We start from the raw sequence: 27,662 nt of genomic DNA on the forward strand, positions 1-27,662 counted from the left end.
ACCAGGACTTTTCCTAGAGTGAGTTTTTCAGTGGCAGGTACTGGGAGACTAACAAAGAAGTGACAATTTTGTGAATGTTCCCAGCCAGAGCCCAGACTTGAACCTGATTGAACATCTCAGGAGAGATCTGAAAATGACCGTGCACCGATGCTCCCCATCCAACCTGATGGAGCTTGAAAGGTTCTGCAAAGAAGAATGGGAGAAACTGCCCAAAAATAGATGTGCCAAGCTTGAACAGTAGCATCATACTCAAAAAGATTGCGTCTGTAATTGTAAAAACTATTTTCATGTAGTCATTATGAGGTATCGTTTGTAGAATTTTGAGCAAAATAATTAATTTTATCTATTTTGTACTAAAACGGTAACATAACAAAATGTGGAAAAAGTGAAGCGCTGTAAATACTTTACAGATGCACTGTAGATAGTTTTTTTTTCCTATCAATATTTCATCTTTTTGAAAGTAGTGTGAGTGCTGTTTTTTTTTTTTTTTTTTACCTTCAGTCTCAATCTTAGAAAGCCTTAGAACCTTAGAAACCAAGCCTTGGAATCTTTCTGGCAAAAAAATTAAAAACTAAATTAAATTGGAATAATACAATGATGATGATGGTGATGATTATTATTATTATTCTGTAATTCACATTTCTCATATCTGTGTTTATATCTGTTCAGAGCTCACTATCTGACTATGATTCCTGGGCTAACATTAATAAAATATATGCCACACTTCAGAATTGAACATTTGGTGCTGTAACCTAAAAGCTGCACTAAGGCTAAATTTGCTTGCAGTTGAGTTTAAAATCAACTAATCAAAATTGTGAGTGGTTAAATGTTAAAGACTAAATGTACATACATTTTCTTGTGATTGCCTGCACTTTGTGACAGTGCTTCTCCACCTTGTTATTATAGATTGTTTTACAAAGTCATTATCTCAACGAATTCAATGCTGCAAAAATGAAAGGATAGGTAGCACAAATTCTTGGCAGCACATGCAGAATGAATTGAAACTCCTTTAATTCTTAATGTCTTTGGTGTGTAAATATTACAGTAATTTTGAATACTTGGGATGTCTGGATTTAAAAAAAAAAAAAAAAAAAAAAGAATTGTATCATGTCTTGTCATTGCTAGGGCTATTTTTGTTCTTCTTAAGAATAATTCACTGTTTGTTTTCAGAGACATATTCTAAAACCCAGAGTGCTTAATGAGCATTCTGGATAAATATGCAAGTAAAATGCTGAGAGCATGAGCGCAGCTACTGCTGGGCATGCACAAGCATTCTAGAGTTCAAGTTCTAGCACCGAATCTGCAGCATTGAGGCTTCTTTAGCACATTTTGATATTTGGCTTGGAGGGGGATTTGTATAGGCTCAGTGATGGGTCAGCATTTTAGACAATATGAATGGTGAGCTTGCAGTATGGATTGTGTTAAGGTGAGCAGAGGTCATGGGATATCAGTGATTTTGATTAGCTCTATGGCCTCTAGTGCCCGCCCTGGTAATAGCTCTCATCTGTGATTAATAATCTACCCTAAAATCTTCTATCTACAGGGAGTCCTTAACTTGCATAATTTCCTTCAAGATTTAACGTTATTATAAAACAATTTTATTTTTAAAACATTATCTGTTTGTGGTGGTCATTTTGATTCACCCCAAAGACTCAAATCTTTAACAAAATAAATGACTACAACAATGCAGACTAGGTTTGAAGAATGGCTACAAATGAGGAAACAAATGTAATTTTATATATAAAAACCGTTACATATGCAAATGAGGTATTTTTTTAAACGCTACAACAATAAAAAAAAAACAAAACATAATATTAATCAGTTTTGCACATTTCGGTAGCAGGATATTCTATGAACAACACTGCATAAGGCTTGTTTCAGGATTTGTCTTTTTGAAAAGACTATACAGCCTTTTCTTTAAAAGGGTGGCAAACTGAATGAACCATATGCATATATCAGCCGAGGCGATCGTGAGTCAGCAGATCCTGGTTACTCATCTACTTGAAAATACCACTTATGGTTTTTGATGTTTTAAAAATGATCTTATATTTTGGCAATTGTTGAGATAAAAAAAATGCACAAATTGTATTTGCAGTTATCATGCTTATTGTGTGAGGCTCATCATCAAACATTAGATATTCATAAACTGGAATTGATTGTTAATTGTTTTAATTGATTGCAATGCTTTAATGTAGTGAACAGTAAATATCATGAAGAAAAAAGTCACGTATGAAGCGTAAAAAGTATTCTGTGGAATACTGTAAAAAAACAAATGCTTTAATGTCTTTCTGACTTTCTTCTGGTGACATTTATAGTGTAAACAGCTACTTGGCCTATGAAGTAGGAGGATAATAATTCCACACATTTAATTATGTGCTGGTTAAAGTGTACAAGGTATTGTTTAACCTTGTATTTGCTATACTTCCTGGTTCTGACCTTTGCCTCCTTGCCATATCTCAGATTATAGATTTACCCTGTGTTACCCCATATGGAAAATGCAATCTGTTTTTCTCTAAAAGGTCCTAAACCTAAATTTTTTTTTCCATTAAGTATGAACTATGTCCACAGAAAAACTGGAACGCACTGAGGTAGAAATGTTAGCATGTTCTGCTTTAGGGTGACCAGACGTCCTGCTGTGTTTTTGTTGTAATTCACAACATTTTATTGTTTTGTCCTCCATCCTACAACTTGACATGATGTCCTGAATTATGATTGGATCGGAACAGCTCGAATAGACTAAGGTTTTAGCAAAAGCTTTTTTTGTCTTACTACTGTAATATTTCATGTAAGTTATAAAATGAAATAGGTGGAAAATATCAGTTGCATCAGCGACAAAAGTAAACATAATGGAACTTCATTGCCTCTGTAGGACTGTGATATTTTTATTCATGTTTTTTTTTATGCAGTAATGATTCTCTTTGTTGCATTGTTTGGTACAAATGACATATAAAGCTAAATAATATAAATGGACCGCATATAAATGTTCCTTATTCATTGAGCTTGAGAAAGTGAGATACACTTTGTCATTGTGCAGTGTACATGGACGAAGACAATAAAATGCAGACAGATTTACATATACATAAAAAGATAGGCCTCTTAGTGTCAGAAATATGTCCCACACAAACTTTGTACTTCTTGCACTACATTTGGTCTGTTTGCATCTGGTCACCCTTGTCAGCATGATCTGTGATTATAATTCTTACAGTTAATCAACCTCATGTGACCAAAGAGATTAAGATTGTGTTACTGTATTTTAATTATTCTTGTAGTGTTTATTCTTTAGGGTTTTTTTTTTGTTTGTTTGTTTTTAAATTGTCTTCACCCTTTAATGGATATATAATCTGACTTTTAGTCTCACTTAGAACCTTTCTGATAATAACAGTAATATGTGCAATAGTCAGATTCCTATTCATTAACTGTATTAGTATCCACTCACACATGTGATCAGTGTAATCATATTTAGTTACATTATTACTATGGTCTTGTTCTAACAACACACACAGTACACTTGCAAAGTGTGCAAATAAAGTTCAGGCTGCAATAGGTACATTTCTTACAGTGGATCATGCCTTCCTTCCTCCCACATACTGCTCCTCCGGCTCTTCTATTCACGACAATAATGTTCGCAAGTACCATAGTTTCCAAAGTGATAAGTAAATTAAAGTCCGATCCTCTTGCTAATGCACTGTACAGCATGCTGCATATGAATGGTGATAATATCAACACTTTGCTTTTAGGCACGAGTGGACATTGGTGAAATTGGCATCCCAAAAACACGTTTATCTTTGCCTGGGCTACCGAACATGATGGCATTAGCAAAAAAAAAAAAAAAAAAAAAAAAACTGGGCACCTAGGCTTTTAGACACATACTGTATATCAGAAGGCTCCCTTCCTTTTTTTTATCATTAATAATGGGATAATTAATCATTTAACAGTGAAGAATTTAAATACACAATGAGCTATTATAGCATTAAGATGCTTGGTCCTGTGTGGTAAAAAAAAAAAAAATTATCATAATGAGCATTGAGCGAAGCAAACTAATTAATTACAGCTTTAATACTCTCCTGCTGTTAGCTGTGTACTCTATAAGTTAAATACTGTGAATGTTAAATGGCCCGTTTCGCTGCTATTTTAGAAGTGCTACATACTGTATGTGCCAAAATAATTGGCACTGCTAAAAATATTTTGACATGTAGATTTTTTTTAATTGAAACAAATCATTATTTAATTTTTTTTTTCTATTTGTTGATAAACTTAAAGATTAAGGTACAGAAAAGAGACAAATCGCCTCAAATTGCTATTTGATCACAAGTTATGTAATTAAAATAAAATACATGCACAGTTAATGATAGCATTGGCCATCTAGAGATGTCAACAACATGATGGCCTAAACATAATCAAATACATGCTTAATATTAAAAAATTAAGGGAACACAAAAGCATGCAGTTTATAAGTAAACCTATATATTTGTCTATTTGTCTATATTTAATGCATATTGGCTGCAACCAATTTGTTTATTTTAATGTGCTGCCATGATGCTATGAGTATGACATATTTGGTTGTAGGTGTATTTTATTATTTTTTTAACTCAACTTGTATCTTTGCTACATGGCCAGAAATTCATTTGTGCTGATGCGGGTGAAATGGCGCAACAGGAGTTGACATTTGAAATCTGCCGCAGGGGAGATATTCAACCCCATGTTGATTCAAAATTGTGTTTACATTACAATACTTTCTCCCAAGAAACAACCTGTATTGCTTGTATAACCCTTATTATTCAGAACATTTATGTACATTTCTATTCATCAGACAGTAAATAAAAATTGAGAAAACATCAAACCAATATATTTACAAAAACAAGGACATGCCAGCTATGCATGAGCTAAGTAATCTTTTGGTAGTATAATCAGGGTAGAGTTAACCTCTCCAAAAAGGCACCTACAGATATGCAACCCAAAGACATGCATTACATTTTGTACATAAAAAAAAAAAACATTTATTTGTATGTTTTATGTGCAATATTTAACATCAAGCCTATATTTAGATGTGTTCATGTATCTTATTATGAAATAGCATTCTTAAAAAAATCTGCACATATTTACAAAGCCCATATGCCTGCCACATTGCTAGTTTCAATGCCCTAAAACTAAAATGGTAATTCGATTTGCATGTCTAACACTTTTATGAGGTTTTAATTAGTTTAAAAATAATTGATTTTAATAAATAACCTTATATTTAAAGTTCATTAATAACCTTGGAACAGAAGATTGTTCTCTCTTTAAAATTTTATGTAAAGACAAAAAGACAGGCACATTAAACCCTGTAATGTCACCTCATGAGCTTTGATTTAAGCTGACCATAAATTCTTTAGCATAGACCTATAAATAATTTATGCAATGATTATAAATGTGTTATAAAAGCCTCGCTTTTATAATATAAAATAATAATAATTATTATTATTATTATTATTATTATTATTATTATTACTGACAAAAACAACATATATAGGATATTTTTGGGCTTCTGCCCCTGACACCCTTTGAAAAATCTGAATAAAGTTCTCTCTATTCCCAGCGCTACAGCAGTGTGTGTTTACTCGTAACACCTTCTCCCCCACTTGTCATCAGACTTGAGTGTTGGACCTGTCAGCAGCCCATGCCTGTGTGCAGTGTGTAGTTTTACACACACACAACTAATGCACTAGCACAAGCCATCATTAGTGTTTTCAAGTAGTGCTGCAAAGCTTGTGTGTCATGTTCAATGCAAATAAGGAGAACAGAAATGATGTATAGTGTAAGGCATTGTTAGTAGTGATGGAACCTTTTTTTGTAAAAAGGCCCTGAGGGAAAAACCTAAGCACATTGTCTATACGTTTATAGATTACTGTATATTTCTGCACCGTGTAGTAAGAGGACAGGAGCGAGTCATGTGCCAGATTTTGTGTGTGAGCCAGAGCTTGCTGACTGTGTGCTAGACAACTGCCAAATGTGCAGATGTGTTTTTGTGTGCGTGTGTGTGTGGTTGTGTCTGTGTGTGCACATGCATACTTATGGCAAGGTTGCTATGACTATAGGCGCAGCTTGATAAACTCACTCTGGCATCCACATGTGCAGCACTGTGAGATATTCACACTGAACGTCTCCAGTTTACGTATGTAACCATGGTTCCCTGATGGAACGAAACGCTGCATCAGAAATGCTTTGGGAACGCCTCTGCGTTGTCCACTTTACAACCAGGAAGCTTAAAAACACATTTAGTGAAACCAGCGCCAGCTTCTAAAAAGAAAATGAATTGCTGCAGGGATGCAGGCAGTGTGTCATAGAGATGCAGGTTACATGGTTACATAACCTGGAGCTCGAGCTTCTTCAGAAACTCTTTGGGAACGAGAGTCCAATCAAGCCAGACTGACCAATCCCTGCCTAGTGTAGATGGGCACAGCTAGGGTGAAGGACAGAGGGGCCAGAATTTGAACTGAGGTCGAGGCTATAAAACCTAGCAAAAGTCAGCGGGGTGGACCAGCAAGCAGTGTTGCAAATGTCCTGCATCTCGAGGCAGTTTGTGCCATGTTAGATAGGAACTCCCTCAGAGACCTCGAGCGGAGCAGGCATTCATGAACGCTTCCCACCCTGTGGGAGATGGGTCTGTTGTAAGCATTTTGTGATGCCCAGAACCTCCCAGCACGAGACCCTGAGTCAGGAACCTTGGATCTCTCCACACATCTAAGACACGTAAGGCTCACCGTGTGACCTTGGTCGTATGAAGTGGATTGCCCCCCCAGAGAAAACCCCCAGGTCTTGAGCCACCACTGAAGGGGTCTCATGTGCAGGATGCCAAGTGGAACCACATTGGACACGACTGCCATAAGAACCAGCAGTCTCTGAAACTGCTTCACAGTGTGAGAATGGACTCGACACAAGCAGGGGATAGATGTGCCCGAATCCCATGCTACGCCTAAGTAAGTGGTCCTCTGTAATGGAAAAAAGCTATTTTTGGCCTTCAGCCTTAACCCCAGCTCCTTCATGTGGGCAACAGTGACATCTTGATGCCAGACTGCCAGTTGCTCTGATTGAACCAATATCAACCAGTTGTTAATATAATTTAGAATGTGGATGCCCTGAAGCCTCAGCGGAACCAGTGCCGCATCCACGCACTTTGTGAAGGTGCGGGGTAGAGTCAAGTCAAGTCAAGTTTATTTCTATAGCGCTTTTCACAAGAGACATTGTCTCAAAGCAGCTTTACAGAATTTAACAGTTAAGGTGAACAATGTGTATTTACCCCTGATTAGAAACTCCCTTAGATGTTATGGGAAAGAAACCTTTAGAGGAACCAGACTCAAAAGGGGAACACATCCTCATTTGGGTGACATCAAGAGTGTGATTATCAGTCATTAAACAATACAGAACACTGAAGAGTGAGGACTAACATGAGCACTGGAATGTGTGATTATGAGTAATGTCCTTTCTACAGTCTTATACAGTCATTTGAGATTGTGGAACCAGGAGCTACTATGAACTCATAAAATAGCTCAACATTTGCGATCATCATAGATCCAACACCAGCTTCTCCATGCCAGAGTCTTTAAACTCTCAAAGAAGTCCAATATCCAAACTCCACATTAAGTGGGTTCCAAATGGTGCTGGTACTTCTGTAGGTGGTTCGGGATGTTTGCGGGGTTGGCATTTACTTGCTAACCCATGAGGTGGGATGTGACTGGAGCTGCGCAACCTCAGGATGCCTCGGGATGGGTGGAGAAAGAGAAGCAGTGGAGAGGAATTAGCGTAGCCGCTGTTCATAATATTAACAAGCACAAGTTGATAATGTGCATGTGATCAGATGTACTGGAGCACAAGGTTATGATGTGATATGTGTTATGTGTAGGCTTTGCTAAAAAGAATCTTCTTTAATCTGCACTTAAACTGGGACTATTCCAAAGTTTAGGAGCTAAATGTAAGAATGCTCCACCACCATTAGTGGACTTTGCTATTCTAGGAACTACTAGAAATCCGGAGTTTTAAGATCTAACGGAGCATGACGGATTGTAGCATGAAACTTAACAGGTAGCCAGTGTAGGGATGATAAGATTGGGAGGGCCAAACGGAAGGACCTGATACTGGTAAGCTTCGGCCCTTAAAGCAAATCTCAGGAACTTCCTGTGAGTTGGAAGGATGGATACATGGAATTATGCATCCTTTAAATCTATGGTCACAAACCAGTCCTTGGATCTGATTTGGGAAATGACCTCCTTCAGGGTCAACATCTTGAGTGGCAGGGTTAACGATCGAGCTCCCTGAGGGTGCTGGGGCAGGGTGGCCACTGTATAGTGCGGTAGCATTGCACTGCATCCCTTTTGGGGGGAGTGTGCGTTGCGATGCACTGTCTTTGCACCTTGCGATGCCAGGAGGTGCCTGGTTGTGGTGGGCAGGCCCACAGGGGCAACGTGGGAGGAAGCGTTGGAATGCTGCGGACTGTTTCTTTGCCTCCTGAAACCTGTCGAAGACCGCCTGTTGATGCATAGGACTTGCCCACCAGCACAGTGGTTCTCAGGGGCTTGGTGAGTAGCGCTAGGGATTTAAGGGACTACGCATCGCCCAGGGAATATAGAGACACCCTGGGACTGAAGGGACGGGAGAAAAAAAGCCTAGCCCACGACCTGGACACCTCAGTGTTGCAGGTCTGGGAAAAAAGGCAAGCCCCGGCACAAACACAGTGACGTGGGATGCAGAAAGTGCTTTTGTTGATCGGCTGGCCACTCTATTTCAGGTCACTACCTCTAGGAGCACCTACAAAAGGACTGCCTGAGGGGTAGCCTCGGGGGGCACGGAGAACACCATCTCCACCCGCCCCCGCCTTTTTTTTTTTTTTTTTACATTTTTACATTTACATTTTATTTGGATTCTGATTAGACAGATCTTCAGTGATGCACCACAAACAAATAAAAAAAACAGCTATGAAGAGTTTAGTATAAAAAAATATATATATCTAGTGGTCTTATGTGTCTGCAAACTTGACTTTCACATGGGGTTTGAATCCTGCTGAGCATGTAGTCAGGAGAGGTAGAATGAATATTTAATCATAATATCCTATGAGTCAACAGCAGTGTGTTCTATATGAAGTCTAATGAGTTATTTACACTTGGGCTTTTAGAGTAGGGAAGGTTTTGGGGATTTTGGAGTGCAGCTGCATTGGAGATGATTGTGTTTCACTCTTATATCCTAGAGCTTGGGCATGGGTTTAATTCCGATTCAGTATTATTCAAGTTTCCCGAGAGGAGGACGCAGTCAGAAGACCGGTTGCTGAATGAGGGCAGAATGAGATGAAGAGAAGATAAAATGTTTCTCTGTACAGCTCATTAACCTACCCTCTGTAATTATGGGGCTCTGTAGATCTAATAACAGCACATACAGAGAGAAACAGATACACATGCACATATGCTTGCTTTTTTGTTGTCTGATCGAAGAAAGGTCAAGATGTTCTCCAGATCAAAATAATATCTGTATTTACGCGGTGTATTGTAACCATGTGAGAAAATAATTGCTCTAATCGCATTGCCTGCTTTCAAAATACCATTTACGGACCAGTAGATAGATAAGCAGACAGACAGACTCACTTAGATATTGAACTGACTATTTTCTACACCTGAGCAGCTTCATTTTGAAATCCCTGTAATCAGCAGCAGCGATTTTGATGTGACAGGATGGCATTAATAATAACTTAGGCTATAGTCTAGTGAGTTTTTAGCTTAAGCCTGTAATAGGCAGCTGAAAGTCATTCAGCTTATTCTTTGGATATAGCTTTGAATGTACTGTTTAACTGTTTTTGATTCAGCAGCTACAGTAAATCCTTTATACTAATACCATTAACCAAGCCCAGTAGCATCTTTAAAACCACACAAAAAAACCTGAGACTAGTCTCTAGAACCTACTCTGAATGGATACAGAGAAAGGTTAGGGAAGAATTTCAACAAAGCTTATTGCTTAATCTTTATTTTCAGTACTGCTTTTTAGTGTGATTGGGTTTTTTTTTGTTTGTTTTTTATTTTCTCAACAAAAACACTACTGGAAATTCAGCCTAAAAGGGGGTTTTACTGCATGTGTTTGTGTGTGTGTGTGACAAGCTCCAGCATATTCAGCTCTATTCTATTCTTTATTGCTTTCTCTGTCTCTTACTGACTCATTGCAGTCACAGAAAGTACAACAGATTATTAATAGTAGGCTGGCACTAATAAGACATATTTGGAATTCATTACACATTACTGTACTTCTGAATGAACCTTTCTTGACAATACCTTCACTGCCACACAACCCCAAAAAGCTGAGCATTGAAAAATATACACATATTTAGACACACTAAATACATTTCCACATGGTTTCATTCAGATTTATTTGCTGTTAAACAATATATTGGCAAATGTGTAGTTTCATCATAAACTGAACATGAGGTGGAGACAATCGTGCCTGAATGGATCTTTTTAGTTTATTAAGGTTGTGAGCATGCTGACCCATAAATTTGAAGCATCTAAAAAGTGACAAAGTCAAACAATCATTGCTTAATAGTATCTTTAATTTGGAACTTATTAAAATAAATATGTATTGAAAGTGTGATATAGTGTATATTGTGTGACTTATGTGAGTGAAATGTTGTTTTATTTATGAAATGACTATGCCGTGATTGACATGACACCAAGGTGTGGGAAACAGGAAATCATCTGAGTCAAACTCCAGCAACTAATTCAGAAAAAAATGCCCTGGCTTGTTTACCCTGCAGTTTAGCACTATTTTCTGGTGTCACTGGTGTACACACCCTGTTTAAAGAGCAATTTAGTGCCATCCCCATGGATGAGTGGTCAGTTGCCAAGATGTAATACTATGAGACATTTAACATGACCTGGATGACTGAAAACCTTCCCAGTGTTAGTATCAAATCAGAGAGCACTGTGGGAAATAGAGCTGAAATTTAAAGTCTGTTTTTCTAACACTCTTGAGCAAATAATAAAATAGTAACTTTAATAAAAGGTTGTTTTTTTTTTTGTTTTGTTTTTTTTTATTATTTTTTTTTTAAACAATCATTATTCAACCAATCATATGACCAAACAAGTAATCAGACAAAAAAAGTAGCATTTTTTCAAAGGTATCCAATTTGTGCGAGAAGTTGGTTTGTTTGGTTGGTTGTTATGCTGAATTTTTTTATTTTAAAACTGCATTTCCCCCTTAATATGTAATTCTTCCCTGTTATGTAAAAACGAAGCCATACAATCCTTCCATAGTTATGTAACTGTATATGATTTGCACACAGGCTTGACGTATTTACAGTAAATGCACTTAAGTTATGTGCCTTTGTGCCATAAGCACTAAATGATTGAGCAAAAGTCAACAAATTTAAAGTAGGATCAGTGAAGATCCACAGTGATTATAGTGCTGGATTTGTTCCTCACTAAAAACAGAACAGTGCAGGAGTTTGTTTTGAATGTGCACGATAGATTGCATCTTGTGGCTCTCTGTCTATTTGTCCTTTTCTCAGTCTTACAATTTTTTACTATAATATTTACTTCAGAGAATATTGGATGTAAATTAACTACTTCACTAGTTTAGAGGATTGATGGAAAAAAAAAAATTAAAAAGAAACTGAATAAAAGCAATTAAACTTAAAAGCAAATTAAATTAGCTGCTCTGTATTAAAATTTAATGTATTTAAAATAGAGGAAATATCATTAATTCCAATAGCTAGATCTACATTAGTATTGCATAACAAATGACATGTTTTAGAAATGTTTCAAATGACATTTATGTCATAAAACACACATTTATTTAATTCTAAGTTAAAGTAATTCCAAAATTTGTGACCTTTTCTTTATATATTTAAAATATAAGAACACTGCTGTAATGTTTTATTCACACAGATTTTCTTATGGAATATTGGATGTAGTTATGTGTATTTGCAGAATACTTTAAATGGCAAAGACACAAGACTGTATATTAGTCACTCTCTCTCTCTCTCTCTCTCTCTCACACACACACACACACACACACACACACACACACACACACACACACACACACACACACACACGCGCGCGCGCATGCACGCACACGTACACATGGAATTTTTTTCCTGTTAGTTTTTGTCAGTGCTTTTTGCTTCTAAGCTGTTGACAATGTATTGTAGACATCTTTGTTGCATGATAGTGTGTGTTGTGGCATTGTGTGTGAATGTCTGTTTGTGTTTGTGTGTTTTTTCTCTTCACCTGCTCATCTCAGAATTTTTTATTTTTTTATTTTTAAGGTTATTAAGACTATATCTTGATACTATCCAAGCAAAGTCCTGTTTCAAATGGACTTTCCCATGATTAAATGAGAAATCCACAGGTGCAAATATATAATAAAATAATAGAAAGAAAATAAATATTTTGTCTGTAGTCCCCTTTAGCTTCATTATATTCTATTTGATTGAAATTCACACTGAATTCATTTATTCAAATTTATCAGCAATCGGTTTTTATTTCATTTGCCTCATTTGTGAGATGAACACATTTAAAGTGGAAAAATCCTCTGAGTAATGTCTGAATTAAAATTCCCAGCAAGGCAGCAGCTCTACTTTTTATTTGTAGTGATTAAAAGGCTGATACTTATATATACACGTGGATGCTTTTTTTTTTATATACTTCGGTAAATGATAATGTTGTGCTGATGGCTTTTGATGAGAAATATGCAAATGTGCTTAATAGCATTTAGGCTTGTTTCTACATCTTAGCTTTTACTTTTTCAAACAACTCCAAGTGTATTAAATAGTAAATAATTTATCTATGCACACAGGCAGCATGTGCCGTGAGCTTTAAGGCAGAATTTTAGCTGAAGTTTGAACTCTTTGTATTTAATGAGCTCTGCTGTTTCAGCAAAGAAGTGAGAAAACGAATGCACTGACGATCGTTAATGTCATCCTTTAATATGCTTCACAGTGATGATGTTTTATGATAAAGTCTCTCTCTATGCCTCCCCCCCTCCTACAGCCTCCATTTCTTTGCTGTTTATTGCTAGTGTCAAACTAAGAGACACCAAAGAGAAAGTCACTCACTATTTCACTCACCGTATTTTTTCCCCCAAGTGTGTCTCAGCTGAAAGGAACCAGAAAAGCACAGTGTGAAGCAGCTCAGAGCAGTCCTACAGCTTCCATCTCTTCGCCTGCCTTTCTCGCTCCACCACCAACACGTGGGCTATTTATGGAATGGGTAATTTCCATGGGAACTGATGGGAGGCTTATCGGCTTTGGGTCGTTAATGGGAAAGCTTTTGACTTTCTGCTGACAGCGGAAGTGTTGAGCTGCGGCAGCCTCCTATTGTCTCAGTGATAATGGAAAGAACACTTCATCGGCCCTCTAGCACAGCAGGTCAGGGCTGGAGTCTACAGCAGGTTTATTCTGCCCATAATCACTTTGCTGTATTTTATTTATTTATTTATTATTTTTTTGTTAGCGCTGTGCATAGGAATGCAATGCGGCTGTGGTCCACCCACTCTTCTCTCACTTGTAGTTGTGCCTAACTGCAAATTTCTGTAAATCCTGGAGCTGCCAATTTAGTTATGTGAATAAGTAGAGTGGATACATATACATATAGGAGTGTATTTTTCCTTTCCTTTCCTTCTAAATTAATTCCTCTTCCCCATATTATACTGTTAATGTTTGTTTAAATGCAATGAATGGTTTACTCAAAAAAAAAAACTATAGTATTATACAGTCTTTTATAGAATTAAATATAACATAAAACATAAAGATTAAAAACAAAGGTGACATAGTGTTCTCAGTTGCTGCACATAGCTTTTGAAACAAGTTGTCAAGTCCTCATCAAATCTTAATGATTTTATGTCACATCTTAAAGCAAATGTATTTGTTTTATCTTATGACTCAGTATAAGGTCTCCATTTTATCTTTTTCTTTGGTCTGTTTGTGTCTTTTTTCATAACTCTGTGCAGCATTTCAGTTTAGTCGTTTGTTATAAATGTGCTTTATAGATGAATTGTGATTGACATAATCCAGGATCTTTTGCTCAATTTTTCTAATGTGTTCATGTGTTCAATTCACAGCACTGCCAACTGTCATGGTTGGGTCTTTGAGCAAAATCTTTGACCTCTAACATCAGTTTTCTTTGTTCTTTTACTTTCTTTAAATGGCTAATGCGGGGTGATTTTTACTAGGCCTTTGGGATTGTTGCTTGTCAGACTGTATGATTGTCCCCATGTCACACTGTAGAATCTCATTTGTCATAATGTCAGACTGTCAAAAACTGGCACACACAAGAAAAAAACTTGTCGGAGGTTTTACGGCATCAGTCCATTGCACGTTCAGAAGCATGTTCTCTTGCTAATGGTAGCTAGAAGCAATCTGTAGCGTAAAATTTGTTCATGACATGTTTTGATGATGATAGAAACAAAGACAACATGAGTGGAGCAAGTCATGGCTCAGCAAAAGAGGACATTATGGTCTTTCAAATCTACAGAGCGAACTTGAGGTTTTGTTTCGCGCTAATAACATCATCATGTTTGGTGCTTCTATTGGTTCTTGGTTTGATGGTCGTCATAGAAGTCATCACACTGCAGTAAAGTGTCTGAAAACTTCTAACACTGCCAGAATTTTATCGGAGGGACAAAAATTATTGTAACAGCCATTAATCAGCTGTCAAGCCAGCGATGAGCCTCGTATAATAGGAATCAATTAGGATTTCCAAAATTTGTATCAGATGACCAAATCATGACCAAAATCACACAAGTCAAAATCCATTAGATTATGTAGATATGTTTATATTTGCTAATTACCACACTTACAAATATTATACAAATAATTACAAATTGCTATAAAATTTACTAAGTTTTATAGTGTGTGATTTATAAATGAACATAAACTGACTAAAAGCAATAGCAATAGCAATTGTGCATACACAAGAAAATAATCTCAACTAGGGCAGAACTTTCACACATCTATTTGAGATCTTTGAACTTCTAAGTGCAACTTTCTTTGAAAGACTGACCTTTCCGGGCTGTTGCCATAAACTGGAAAATGGGCCTAGCTTTTATCCCTATCTTCCTTTTTATTATCTGAGATTCACCTCATTCATTTATTCATCTTCTCCCACTTATCCGTAATTCAGGTCGCGGGGGCAGCAGTCTAAGCAGATTCCCCAGACACTTCTCCGTGTCCATGGATCGGGCTGTCAAGGCCCCCGCCTTCGACTGCTGCCCAATCCTCTCAGCACCGGTCCCTTACGGTCCCTCCTGCAGGTGGTGAGCCCACCGGAAGGCGGCCCCACGTCGCTCCGACGTCACGGTCCTTGGTTTATTTTTCTCTTAAGGGTCCCCTGGAGCATAGAGGGTCAAGGGCCCAAGAGTGGCAGCTTGGCGATACCGGGGCTTGAACCCCCGACCTTCCGATCGGTAACCCAGCGCCTTAACCGCTGGAGCCACCACTCCCCGAGATTCACCTCAGTGTCGCTAAATGGGCCTCTGAAAGCACTAATCTGCTTTTTCCTCTTAGTTTTGAGATGCCGTTACTGTGCAGGAGTGTAAGAGCTCTCATTGAAGATTAACTGCTCAGGTATAAGTGCAGTGATCATTATCTGATCCCACATTATTGCAGGTTGCCAGCTTTGATTTGTACTGGAACTGAAATTCAGAGAAGACAAAAATATCATAACACACTGTTACCATATGTGAGGCCTAATGAAAAAGGAACGTCAAGTGAATCATGGATTGTTGCCAGCACATTATGGCGATATGGATTGATTTATGTCCTTTTTTGTGTTTAGGTTCAGCCCGGTGAGTGAGAATGCTCCGATCGGCCGGGCTGTAGGAATGGTTCTTGCAGCGGCTGCAAACACCACCGTGTTCTACTCCATCGTGGGGGGCAATGAGGGGGGTGAGTGAACTGAGAACAGTAAAATAAAATATCACACAACGTGCTCACACACGTATTTGTTTGCATTGCATGTTAAATAAAGAGCATGGCATATTAAGAGTGTGCTAGTTTTCTTCTTACAACAGACTTTAATCAACAGCATCTGTTACATATGCGTGATTATTAATGACGAGATTTTCTGTCACATTTATCTGTGCTCTAAAGAACAACAGCAAATGTTCATGAAACTTTTTGAAACATTTTGTAGACAGCTTAGATTCAGGTATTGTTTTAGTCAGAGATGTTTGTAAATTGACCTCTAAATCTGTTGTTTCACGGATGGATGTGTTTTCTCACAGGGAGGAATTTGTGGTTATAAATATTACAGATGCTTAAGGGAAAACAATGGGTATTGCTTCAGTGTTTCAAGGTTGAATTTAACTAAATAATACAAACTTTGGCTAGACATTCTTTGATACCTGCAACACATAATGTAATCATTCCCATCACTAAAACATAATGTAATCATACTGACATTCCTTGTTGATTATTGATATAAGGCAACAACTGCACTTAGAGTTCATATTTATTGTTCTTTTTTACTAAATAAAGGGTTGTCTGTGGTTATCGCATCTACACGACAGAAACAATGGATAGAGATTAGGTTGAAAAATACGGCAGTATTTCTTTACACTCTTATACTTCTTTTAAAGTCCTCTGCATCACCCTTTTCCGACACAAGCTTTCCTGAGTCATTTATAAGCTCTGGTTCCTGGAGCTGTGTGCCCTTGCTCATTTTCCTTAGGGAGTGTTCTCAGCACTGTTTTAACTGACCCTGGCTGTAAGTCATCATTTTTGCTGTGGCAGTGCTCATTTTTATCAGTAGCTGAATACTGACTTTGCAAAATATACAAATAGAATTAAATATTATATTTTAACCATTTTTTTTTCTTTTGCTGTTTTGGCCATTCACTAACAGCTACCAACAGGGCAGGGTGACAACGATTACATTTATGGGCTACTATTCACGGCTACGTATATAAATGCTTTGAAATCTCAACCTCAGTAAATTCATTATGATTCTGGCTCATAGACTAACCCAACCCAACTCATAACACTTACTTCTAAATACTACTTTAAATATGTTTCTTTGAAAACATTCTTCCTGTGTCAAATTAACCTGGCTGCTGTGTTTTTATTATTATAATTTTCTGCTTATTTTACATCACTGAGCAGAGTAGCACACTTCAGGCAAAAAGCTATCTCACAGATGGCCAAAACTGACTAGTGCTGCTTTGATGAATCCCTCCCACCTCAAGAACACTCTGGACTCACATCTTTATGAATCAAACTCAGAATCTTAGCAAAGAGAGTGTCTCCCCATGTCTCTCTGACTCATCAAATCTCCTGTGAAATATTCCTTTATCATTTTTTGTGTTTTTTTGTGCAGGTGAGTTTCGAGTGGATAACCGCACTGGAATGATTTACACGGCGAAGCTACTCGACTATGAGACGCGCACCAGCTATGAGCTCCGTCTGCAGGCTGACTCTCTGGCCCTTGTTCTGGCCAACCTGCGTGTGCCTTCCAAAAGTAAGCGCCGTGCAAAAGGTCATAAGCGATACGAAGCAGCCCCAGCAGCATTCTCAGTCAGACATCACTGCTGTTGCATTGTCGTAGGCTGGGGCAAGGAAAGCTGCAGGCACGGCTATCTCCCTCTTTCCACCTGCTCCTTGCTTTATCTGCGTTTCTGCTCAAACAAACGGCTGCCCGCCTGCCGAGAGCTTTTTATTAAAACTTTATTGATGTGTGTTAAAAGGATCAGAGCGAAACAGGACTAGCATCACATAAGTAAGATTGTCACAGGCCAATTAGTCAGGATTCACACACACATACGCCTACACACACATTAAAGCGCACTTTGCCACAAATAACAGCGTGAACTTCATGATGCAGTGTTAATGGTTTGAATCAATTTGGGTCTAGATTTTTAATTTTATTATTTTTTTAGCTTTGCATGGAGACTGAAAATGCACTTAAAGCCCACTCAGGAACACCTACAGGGGGCAGTTATTCTGCTGAATATTATTGCATGTAGTCTCTTAATGTAGCAGTGTGTGCATGTGTTTGTGTGTGGGGACAATATGTTTGTTGAACTCTTACAGCATTCCGTTTTCCGTTTTAACAAAACTGTTACTTTTTTTCTGTCTAATTATAAGATATGATGAATAGCACTTTGTTAGTCACATTCCCTCGGTTGGTTCCGGGTCCACAGCCACATGATTTTCGACTTGCCCAGTGGAAGACGATAAAATGCTCATGGCAGAACATATTTCTCAGCTCTACTCTTGCATAGAGGTTGAGCCGGCATTGTGTACATATTTATTCTGTGCACCTCAAACTCTAACTGTGACAAATAGGTTCAGCAGTTTTTCACACTGAGTGCTGTTTCTAATCCAGTCTCTCTGACTCCTTTTGTGTTTTTGTGTGCATAAACGGAAAATAATACACAGCGAATACAGCCAGGGTGTTTATCAACGTGCAGGATGAGAACGATCATCCTCCAGTATTTACAGAGTCCCTGTACATTGGCGGAGTAACTGAAGACACTAAGACCTTTACGTCGGTCCTGAAGGTTATTGTAAGTATCCTGTTTTTCAAGTCTCTGTGTTCGAGAACAAGAGAAATTTTGTTGTTGTTCCCGGTTGTGACCTTTCTCTCTGTTTTTGCAATAAGTTGGCATGCGTATGTGCAAGTTAGCCGCATACAGTACGTGATTGTTAGAGTACTGAACTTTTCTCGCCAAAGACAAGTTCGCCTGCCATCACTGCTCCAGTGCCACCCACCTGTGCCTCCACTCTGTTCCTGTCCAATTAGACCCTGTCCTCTACTTTCACTATAAAAATTCACCCTCTCAAAGGTTTTGCTGCTGTCTTTCTCTCTAATAGTCTCTCCTGCAGACCCCCACACACTTACCAACCTTAAATAAATAAATCACATTTGACATGTCAGAAGCTGCCTTTTAGTTTTACTGAGCTAATAAAAAGTCAATAAATTAGATGATTACATAACATTAATTGTTTAACTAATTAAAAGCAGATGCACCTTGTTTTTGGTTCAAATTAAATTAAGAATCTAGCAGTTACCAATGATCACAAAAAGTCCTGAAACAGGGATGCTCTGTGTGTTGTAAGAGGAAACAAGAGAAAAAGAAAAGCATTCTTTAATAACTCCTACTAAACAAAAGGCTGAGAGAAGAGTAGCCTCAGTGCTATCCAGAGCAGCTAAGTGGAAAAGATGTATTCTTGAAAATAATTCTCATTTTGTTAGTCTCTCTTGCTGAAACACTAGTTCGAAACAAAAATATCAGCTCTCATTATGACAACTGTTTTCTCAAAACATGATCACATAAAATGTAGACTTTGCCTGCTTGCAAAGTTAAAAATCCAGTTTAAATATGTCTAGTTGCGATAACAAAATTTGAGTTATTCTATTTCATATTAATTTTAAACTCCATTAACTTCATTAACTCCATTTGCTTGCACTAGTTCAAGGTTGCTACTCAGATGGCTTTTGGAAAAACTAAACCCAAAGCTATTTCTGATAACTAACCTAAATCTAAACAACTATTTCAAAGCACTTATTCCAACAGGTGTCAGATGTCAGAAAAGCTGCATTCATCAATTTTTCTGTCAGGCTGACATAAAACACATACAGTGGTAGTTTCATTGACTCTGTACTCTGTATGACATTTTTCAGGCTGACTTACATTACAACATCAAGTACTGGCTTTGTAGCTCTTGTATATCTGCCACGACAGAGCCACACATGGGTGACAAAGTGACGCAACAAACTCACTGTGATGTGGAATCAATATGACAGAAAACATGACAGTGTTGACAATATAATGACATAGTGGGTTATGCATGCAGTATGTTTTCAATAAAAAAAAAAAAATCTGAATTGCTGAAATTATACTTACGTCACATTTAAGATGCTGAAAACATACATAGCACATTTCAGTGCCACGATACTGTTATGTAATAATTATTCCAAAAAATTGTATAAGCATAGATATGATCAATTATAAAAAAAAAATTTACACAGCAGAACAACAAAAATATTATTAGCCTAGATATAATAAATTGATATCACTTGACAGTTTTTTTACTTTGTCATTGATAGTGGTACTGAATATTGCTGATATTGCTATATGGCCAAAAGTATGTGAAAACATCAGCTGCATATGTGTTTTTTGGAAGGCAAGAACACAATTGTTGAAAGCACACAGTTGTATAAATCCCTTTGTATGATTGTAACATCAAAAGTTCCCTTCACTAAAAACGGTCAAGCACAAATCTGTTCCAGCATGACAGTGTCCCTGTGCACAAAATGAGCTCCATGAAGACGTGGTTTGCCAAAGTTTGGTGGTGACAATAAACCCACTTATAATACTAGTAGTCTGAGTGCCAGGCCCTTTTGTTCAACTTTAGCAAACCATTCAGATTTAGACTTTTGTGTCTATTACTATATATATATATATATATATATGCACACACTTCAGGGCTGGTTGAGTGGTGAGTGGTTTGTGAATGGGAGGTAAGGGCCTGTGGAAGTGTGTGGTAAGGATCTTACATCTGTGCTGGGAACAGGATGGGAGCTCTCCTGCCTCTTTTTTGTAAGGCATTCCACAGGGGAAATTATTCTGAAATAGGATGTTATTTACGTCATGTTTTCACATCCTTTTGACGATATAATCTGTCAATCATATCAGACCGTTTATGTGGAAAATAAATATGGAAAACTATGGTGTATTTAGCTTTTAAAAAGGGTTTTCCAATGGCAGATAATACAACACTTTTCACTTCACCTGACTCTTTCCAATTCTTATATGAAAGGTCAGGATTCTGCACTCAGTGCAGCTCTTCAAACAGCAGGACAGTGTAGTCTCCAGAGTGGTAACCATAGTGACAGCAAAGTGAAGCACAGATAGTGCTCACCCACGGTGAATTGTTCTATTTGTTAGCACAGGCTAAATATCAGAAAAAAAAAAATAATACAAATATTTTAAACTAAGCTCTATCTGGATAGAATTAGTTTCTAAAACTGAAAAGGGGTTCATAATGTTGCATATAACAATGTTTTGTTTGTTTGTTTGCTTGATTGTTTAGCAATTTTAACATTATAACACTTGATTAATTATTTTTGATTAACTAATTAATGAGTTAAATAACTAAATATTGCTTGATATTGTAGAAAATGTGAATATAAAGTGGCTTTGTACTTGTTCCTGACAGCATTTAATTAGCCTGTGTCAACGCACTGGTTTTGATTGATTTTCTTTTCTTTTTTTTTTGTTAATGGGTTTCCACTGTAGTCAGTATAGATATGAAGTTATACAATCCACACTAAATACGTAGTTAAGAGATTCCTTGTTCATTGTTTCCTGATGCGGAAAGAGATTTGGGTACGCAAAAGTTGGCAAGTAGCAGAGGTAAAAAAATAAAATAAAATTTTATTCCAATGCAAGATTTAGTATCTGCCAGCAAAATAAATCGATCCAGACAGGACTACAGGACTAAAATTATCAGAAGAGTGCAGAGTTGATAAAAAAAAAAATGTAATAAATAAGAGGAGGTAATTTAAGCATGTAAGTTTCTTAGAGGAGTGCCATGGAAAATACGAACGAAAATAAATCTCAGAAAATCCTCTGTAAATGATGGAATTGCTCCAGGTCACAATATACATCTCAATAGGGTTATAAATACTTTCAAACCCAACTTCAGCAGCATTTCTAGTAGCTCACGGGTAATTTTATAAATCACTGGTTGTACTGTCCGATTATGCAACTGTTTTAATTGTACCTATATAAACATACCTATAGAATTAGACTTCATAATTATTATTGTAGGTCTGCTCGACCTACAATGATGACACTTACTCTTTATGAAAGGTGGTGGTTTTGGAGCAAGCATTTATAATAATTTATTTAGGTTTATGACAGTTATGTAGGTGTAGGTTCTCCAGTCACTGTCCTTGAGAATATTTTTGTCCTAGTTTATAGCTTTAAAGCACATATGCACACACATTCTTTATTCTATTCCGAACACCAGTTCAGCTGCAGTTCCTCGCAAAAACTTGTAGTGCTGCTGAATGAAAGCTTTGTAAAAAAAAATTTAATTCCATAGGGAATAGCTTCTTGTTTTTATTGACTCTCCACATTCATATGCAACCTCTTGTTCTTGCTTGGTTTTATTTTTTATGTCTTGGTAGGAATGAATACTCCAGTTTTGACACTGATCGCTCAAAAGGTTCTTGTGTATATTTGTGTGCATTTGTGTAGGCTACAGATATAGACACTGGGAACTACAGTAAGATGACTTACAGGCTAATCATCCCCCCAACTCCTGAGGGTCAGGACAGCTTTGTCATCGAGCAATACACCGGCATCATCAAAAGTGCCATCATGTATCGAAACATGCGGCGTTCTTACTTCAAATTCGAGGTCATTGCCACTGATGATTATGGCAAAGGTCTGAGCAGCAGTGCTGAGGTGGTGGTAAGTGGGAGTATGGATATGTCTGAATCAGAATGCATTGGCAAAAAAACATTTTACTTACAAGGAATATTTTTGGCAGTTGCTCCAGGTTCAGAAATATATTACAATAGAACAGCTTTGCACATTTGAAATATGAATGTACTTTTCCAATGTTAAATAAGCTAAGAAAGACAAAAAAACATGTAATATGTAGTAGCAGACAATAATTATAGAAACCTATATTTACATTTATCAGACATCCTTATCCAGAGTGACGATAAAAAGTGCTTTTATTTACTCTTCTTTTATTGGGGGGAAGGGTCGGGGCACCAGCCATGATTTTTCATACCCCCCAGGCAAATGTGCAGTTCCAGCCCTGAGTCAGTTTAGTTGAACTTAAAAGATTTGGGGACATTTTGTACCAAAGGGTTAGACAGTGCTCTCCACCATTATCAAAACAGCAGCTAAAAGTCGGTTATCTATTGTAAAATGGTGTTTGATGTCCCAAATATAGTTCCATGATCATGAACAATCTATGTACATGGTAAATTAAAGTCTATATCCAGCATTAAAGGATTTATGCAAATGTTACATTTTTACATACTATAAAGTATTTAAACAAGAAACAATGAATCCAAATAATTCTACTTGTACCAATTTGTTTATTGAGAGAAATCGTAGCATGGTTTTGTAAATAAAAGCTTTTTTTTTATTTTCTTGGATTTATAGGACACCCTGTATGTTGTTTTCCTCTTTAGTTTGTCACCCATGTGTATCTTGATATCTTGAGCATTCAGGTGTTTGTGTCTGTGTGCGCGCGTCTGTGTGTGTGTGCGCGTCTGTGTGTGCACGTCTGTGTGTGTGTGTGTGTGTGTGTGCATGCTTTTATGACTGCACGGCTCTACAAGAATGAATAAATAGATAAATAAATAAATAAATAAATAAATAAATAGAAAACAAAACAATCCACACTTGTTAGTGCAGCAATAAATTTACATTTGTTTGCTGTCAAGTGAATCGATTTTCCCCCTAATTGCATCGTTCTGGTACTTATGCAGCCAGTGAATTGTGCATTTCCATTAAAGCAATGGAGCTAATAAGTCACTGATAGAATAAAAGGGTTTTCAAGAGAATTGTTTGCATGTGTTATGTATGATAAAAAGGGAGCAGAGGGCTGCATGTGCACAAATCGTTGTTTGTTAATGAATTGTTCTCAGGTGTATGTGTTCCTTTTCGGCAAAAAGATTTAAAACAAAGCCTGCTTTATGGCAGAAAGATCTCTCCGGAAGAGCAAGTAGAAAAATTTAAATTCTCTCTGTCTCTCGCTCTCTCTTTTACTTTTTTGTCTTTCAGGTGTCAGTGGTGAATGCGTTGGACATGCAGGTAGTTGTGTCCAATGTGCCGCCTACAGTAGTGGAAGAGAACAAAGAGCAACTTGTCAGGTGATGCTTCTGGAACTGGACTGGAGTAGAACATCTCTGCCACTCTAATTGTTCCTATTTATGCATTCTATCAAACTGCGAGGATATGTCAAATATATTGCGAATGAAATCAGTTCCAATAAGCATACCCTTGATAATGTAATTACAGATTAGGGATTGCACTTTTATTTAAAGTACCATAAAAAAAAAAAAAGCAAAGTTACCAAATCGAACATCTGAAATATCTCATTTTCAACGCAATGTTGGCGAAGCAAATTTACATTTTATATCAGTTTGCACACTGATTGGGTGTTTTTTGTTTGTCTACCTTTATTCTTCTTTTGATTCAGACTATGTACTTTAATAGCCAAACATTATAACAGTTTTCAGAGAAGCTGTTCAGTTACTGTTAATGAGAGCACATTATTCATTTATTTAATAATTATCACTGTAGGGATAGTTTGGATATAAAAATGCTAGAAATAATGGATTTAAAAATGCTGGATTGGTTTTGTGGCAAGCATACCACTAGGAATTAAAATAAGAATCCTCTATATTCCATGAAACTATAAAATTCATCTCGATATTATTTTTAAGTAAGTCCACTGTGAGGCCTTGTGACATGCTTTTTATTCCCTCGCTTGCCAGTGTAAGGAAATGAATATGTAGAGAGGTTGCCTGATGCAATTTCTATGTCTTTGTGCAGACTGGTATATAACTTTTCTACAACTGCATTCAATGTTCTAGGGTCTCTCCATTGACTTTGTTTTCTGGCAGAGATACAGTTGTTTAAGTCATGGACACTGACATTTGGCTGTGCACTATATTTCCAGCAGCAAGATTTGTATTTGACATTGAAGAAAATAGTTTTTGTCTATAGATGTTATAAGTTACAACTTCAGCTGTAGAGCCATACAGAGCTTCATATATGAGGAAATAAAGAAATGCATCCATTGTGTATTGTGGCCAAAGTCTGAGTGAGTTTTATTGCTTATTGCATTGTTGATCGCAGAATTCTCGAGCGTTATGTGCAGGACCAAATCCCTGGAGCTAAAGTGATAGTGGAATCCATCGGACCACGGCGGCATGGGGAAGGATATTCATTAGAGGACTACAGCAAATCAGACCTGCAGGTGTACGCGATCGACCCTCTCACAAACAGGGCTATATCTCGACAAGAGCTTTTCAAGTAAGCAGGGAACATACAGTACATGAAGAAAACCAACTCTCACGTGGTCCAAACTAATAACAATTAGAAATTCAGCTGAAGCTGTTCAGCTGTGCTCTTTAAGGCCTGATAACCCTGGGAAAATTTCCTGTTTTAATTTTGTCATTATTTCAAATGTGTTAAATTATTTCTTTATAATAATAATAACAATGATAATGATTATTATTATTATTATATGTAACACTTACTATATGTTTAATATAAAAATGCATTATTATTCATTCATTTACACCATTTAGCAGATGTCCTAATTCATTTTATTATTAACTAAATTATAATTATTATTTTAATTGTACAAAGTGACTCAGTACTCAGAACAGTAGTAGGATAATTCAGTAAACATTAAGGTTATTATTTCAGGATGCAGTTTTGCTGACATGTCTGCCAACAAAATGAGGCACAACAAGCGAAATTTCAGAAGCAATTTCTTTTCCATATTTGGAATGATAAGCTCTGAATCTCATAATTGGGGTGACATGAACTTATTTTAATTGTAAGTGTTTTTGTCATCTGAGCTCATTTGACTTTTCACTACTGTCAATAAAAGGGCCAGTGTATTACACCATTAAGCTCTGTGTTACTATTTACCCATGTAGAATAAGTAGATAATGAAAGTGCAATCTTTATTTAATTTGAAACCACTGCAGTTTATAAGATTTATAACTGCACAGCATTTATAAAGAGCTTGTAATTCAAACATAGAACTTTTCCAGCTTATCAAAAATATTCATAACATAGTTTGCATATTTACTAATATTAAAGTTACTGAATGACAATAGCAGTAGTAATATTAATAACTTAGCAGCCTGTATTTGTGGGAATTCTGTATGTTCTTGATTCTAATGATTGCAGTGTGTGAATCAAACTTGACCAGAGATCGGCCTGAAATGCAAATTCCCAAGTTGCCTGGAATGTAATTATAAAAGTAGTTTACACTCGTACACACAAAACACCTTGTGTGATGTAATTAACTTTGACAAGGGTCAATTTGTGAGTGTCAGAACCTAAACCTTAAAGCTATTGTCAATTATTTAATCAACACCTTCTAGCCAGTCAGATTCATTCCAATTCAGTCATTCAACATTCAATGTATGAAATGTTTTGTCAGAATACTTGATTCTGAGGAATTAAAGGCTCAATGAATTAACACCAACAGCTTCACTATTAGTAGAGATGCAACAGGTGTACATAACACACACTCTCTCTCTCTCTCTCTCTCTCTCTCTCTCTCTCTCTCTCTCTCTCTCTCTCTCTCTCTCTCTCTCTCTCTCTCTCTCTTTCTATTAAAAATCATTTAATTGAATGTATTCTTATCATTTTACCATATTTGTATGTTATTTAGATTTAACAAAATGTATATAAGATAAATGAAAAAAAACAAATTTAACGGATATTTTTATCTATTTAGTCAATTTTGCACTGACTGAATTAATGACAATATCAAGGACAGATTTAACTGACTATGGTATAAGCAGGATAATCCACAGCTAGGTGTGCGTTACACAATTTGAATGCGCAACACAGAAGGGGAATAACAGTAAAGCAGGGTGGATTATCCTGCTTATACCATGGTCATTTGCCAGCATTAACAAGTTAAAGCTTTAAATATGCATTAAAATAGCTGTGGATTATCCCTTACATAATCCTTTCCAGCTGCTCTTCTACTGGCATTCTTAAATGTAGTTGAACCCATAAATAGTATTAAATACCAATGCACCTAATATCCTGAATGTCAGTAGTTTCTGTATGTTGGTAAAGTCTCTGTATTTATTTGGCAGGTTTCTGGATGGTAAGATTCTGGACATTAATAAAGAGTTTCAGCCATACCTGGGTGAAGGCGGGAGGATTTTGGAAATCCGCTCTCCAGACATCGTGGCCACTGTGAAGAAAGCTGCTCAGGCTGTGGGCTACACAGAGGGTGCACTACTCGCCCTTGCCATCATCATCATCCTCTGCTGCATCCCTGCCATTCTCATCATCATGGTCACATACAAACAGTGAGTAATGGTTTGGGAAGTAGAAAGCAGACAGCAGGAATTTCATGATAAAATGGATCGACAGGAATTGTGAAGTAATCATTTTATATTTGTAAATCCACCATTATAACAAAGCTTGAGTGGTATAAAGTCTGTCTAAAGAACTAAAGGAAGAAGATAGCGACCAATAAATAAACAAAAGGGAAAGAGAACAGGATGAGGTGATGGACAATGACAGAAATAGCATGAAATTGGTCTGAATGAGTGCCAGGTATGAAGCAGGGAGTTTCTGTGTAATTAGACATTCTAACAGGCATATCTCCCCACCAGCACCATGTGAAAGCAGATTAATTACAGGCGTTTGTGACTGATCTGATGAATTCTCTATTCTCGACACACTGCTTTGTCTCACCTCAGCCAACATCACAACAATACAGCATCTGTCTATGCAGCTCTCCTCCAACAATTCCTTGCTCCAGGGAGATAAATAAGAGACACAGAGACAAAGACGAAAACATCTACAGTAGGTCCACAGGGCTTCCCGGTCTCATGCACAGATTCAATTAAACACGGTGCAATACAGTTTTAGTACTAGAATACGCCCTTTTTCAGCTATAGACATTT

At 37.0% G+C, this 27,662-nt stretch overlaps 1 protein-coding gene across 1 annotated transcript in view; it reads left to right on the forward strand.

Moving 5' to 3' along the window:
- Positions 1-27,662, forward strand: part of LOC310725062 (protocadherin-15-like) — a 210,646-nt gene that overhangs the window by 161,307 nt on the left and 21,677 nt on the right. Inside the window, exons 25-31 of the mRNA XM_083539669.1 lie at positions 15,789-15,898; positions 17,328-17,468; positions 18,389-18,516; positions 22,219-22,434; positions 23,767-23,855; positions 24,847-25,023; positions 26,841-27,059. Coding sequence (XP_083395795.1) covers positions 15,789-15,898; positions 17,328-17,468; positions 18,389-18,516; positions 22,219-22,434; positions 23,767-23,855; positions 24,847-25,023; positions 26,841-27,059 — 1,080 coding nt within the window. The remainder of the gene's footprint in view (positions 1-15,788; positions 15,899-17,327; positions 17,469-18,388; positions 18,517-22,218; positions 22,435-23,766; positions 23,856-24,846; positions 25,024-26,840; positions 27,060-27,662) is intronic.

This window comes from Silurus aristotelis (genome assembly GCF_946808225.1).
Source record: "Silurus aristotelis genome assembly, chromosome: 4".
Taxonomy (NCBI): domain Eukaryota; kingdom Metazoa; phylum Chordata; class Actinopteri; order Siluriformes; family Siluridae; genus Silurus; species Silurus aristotelis.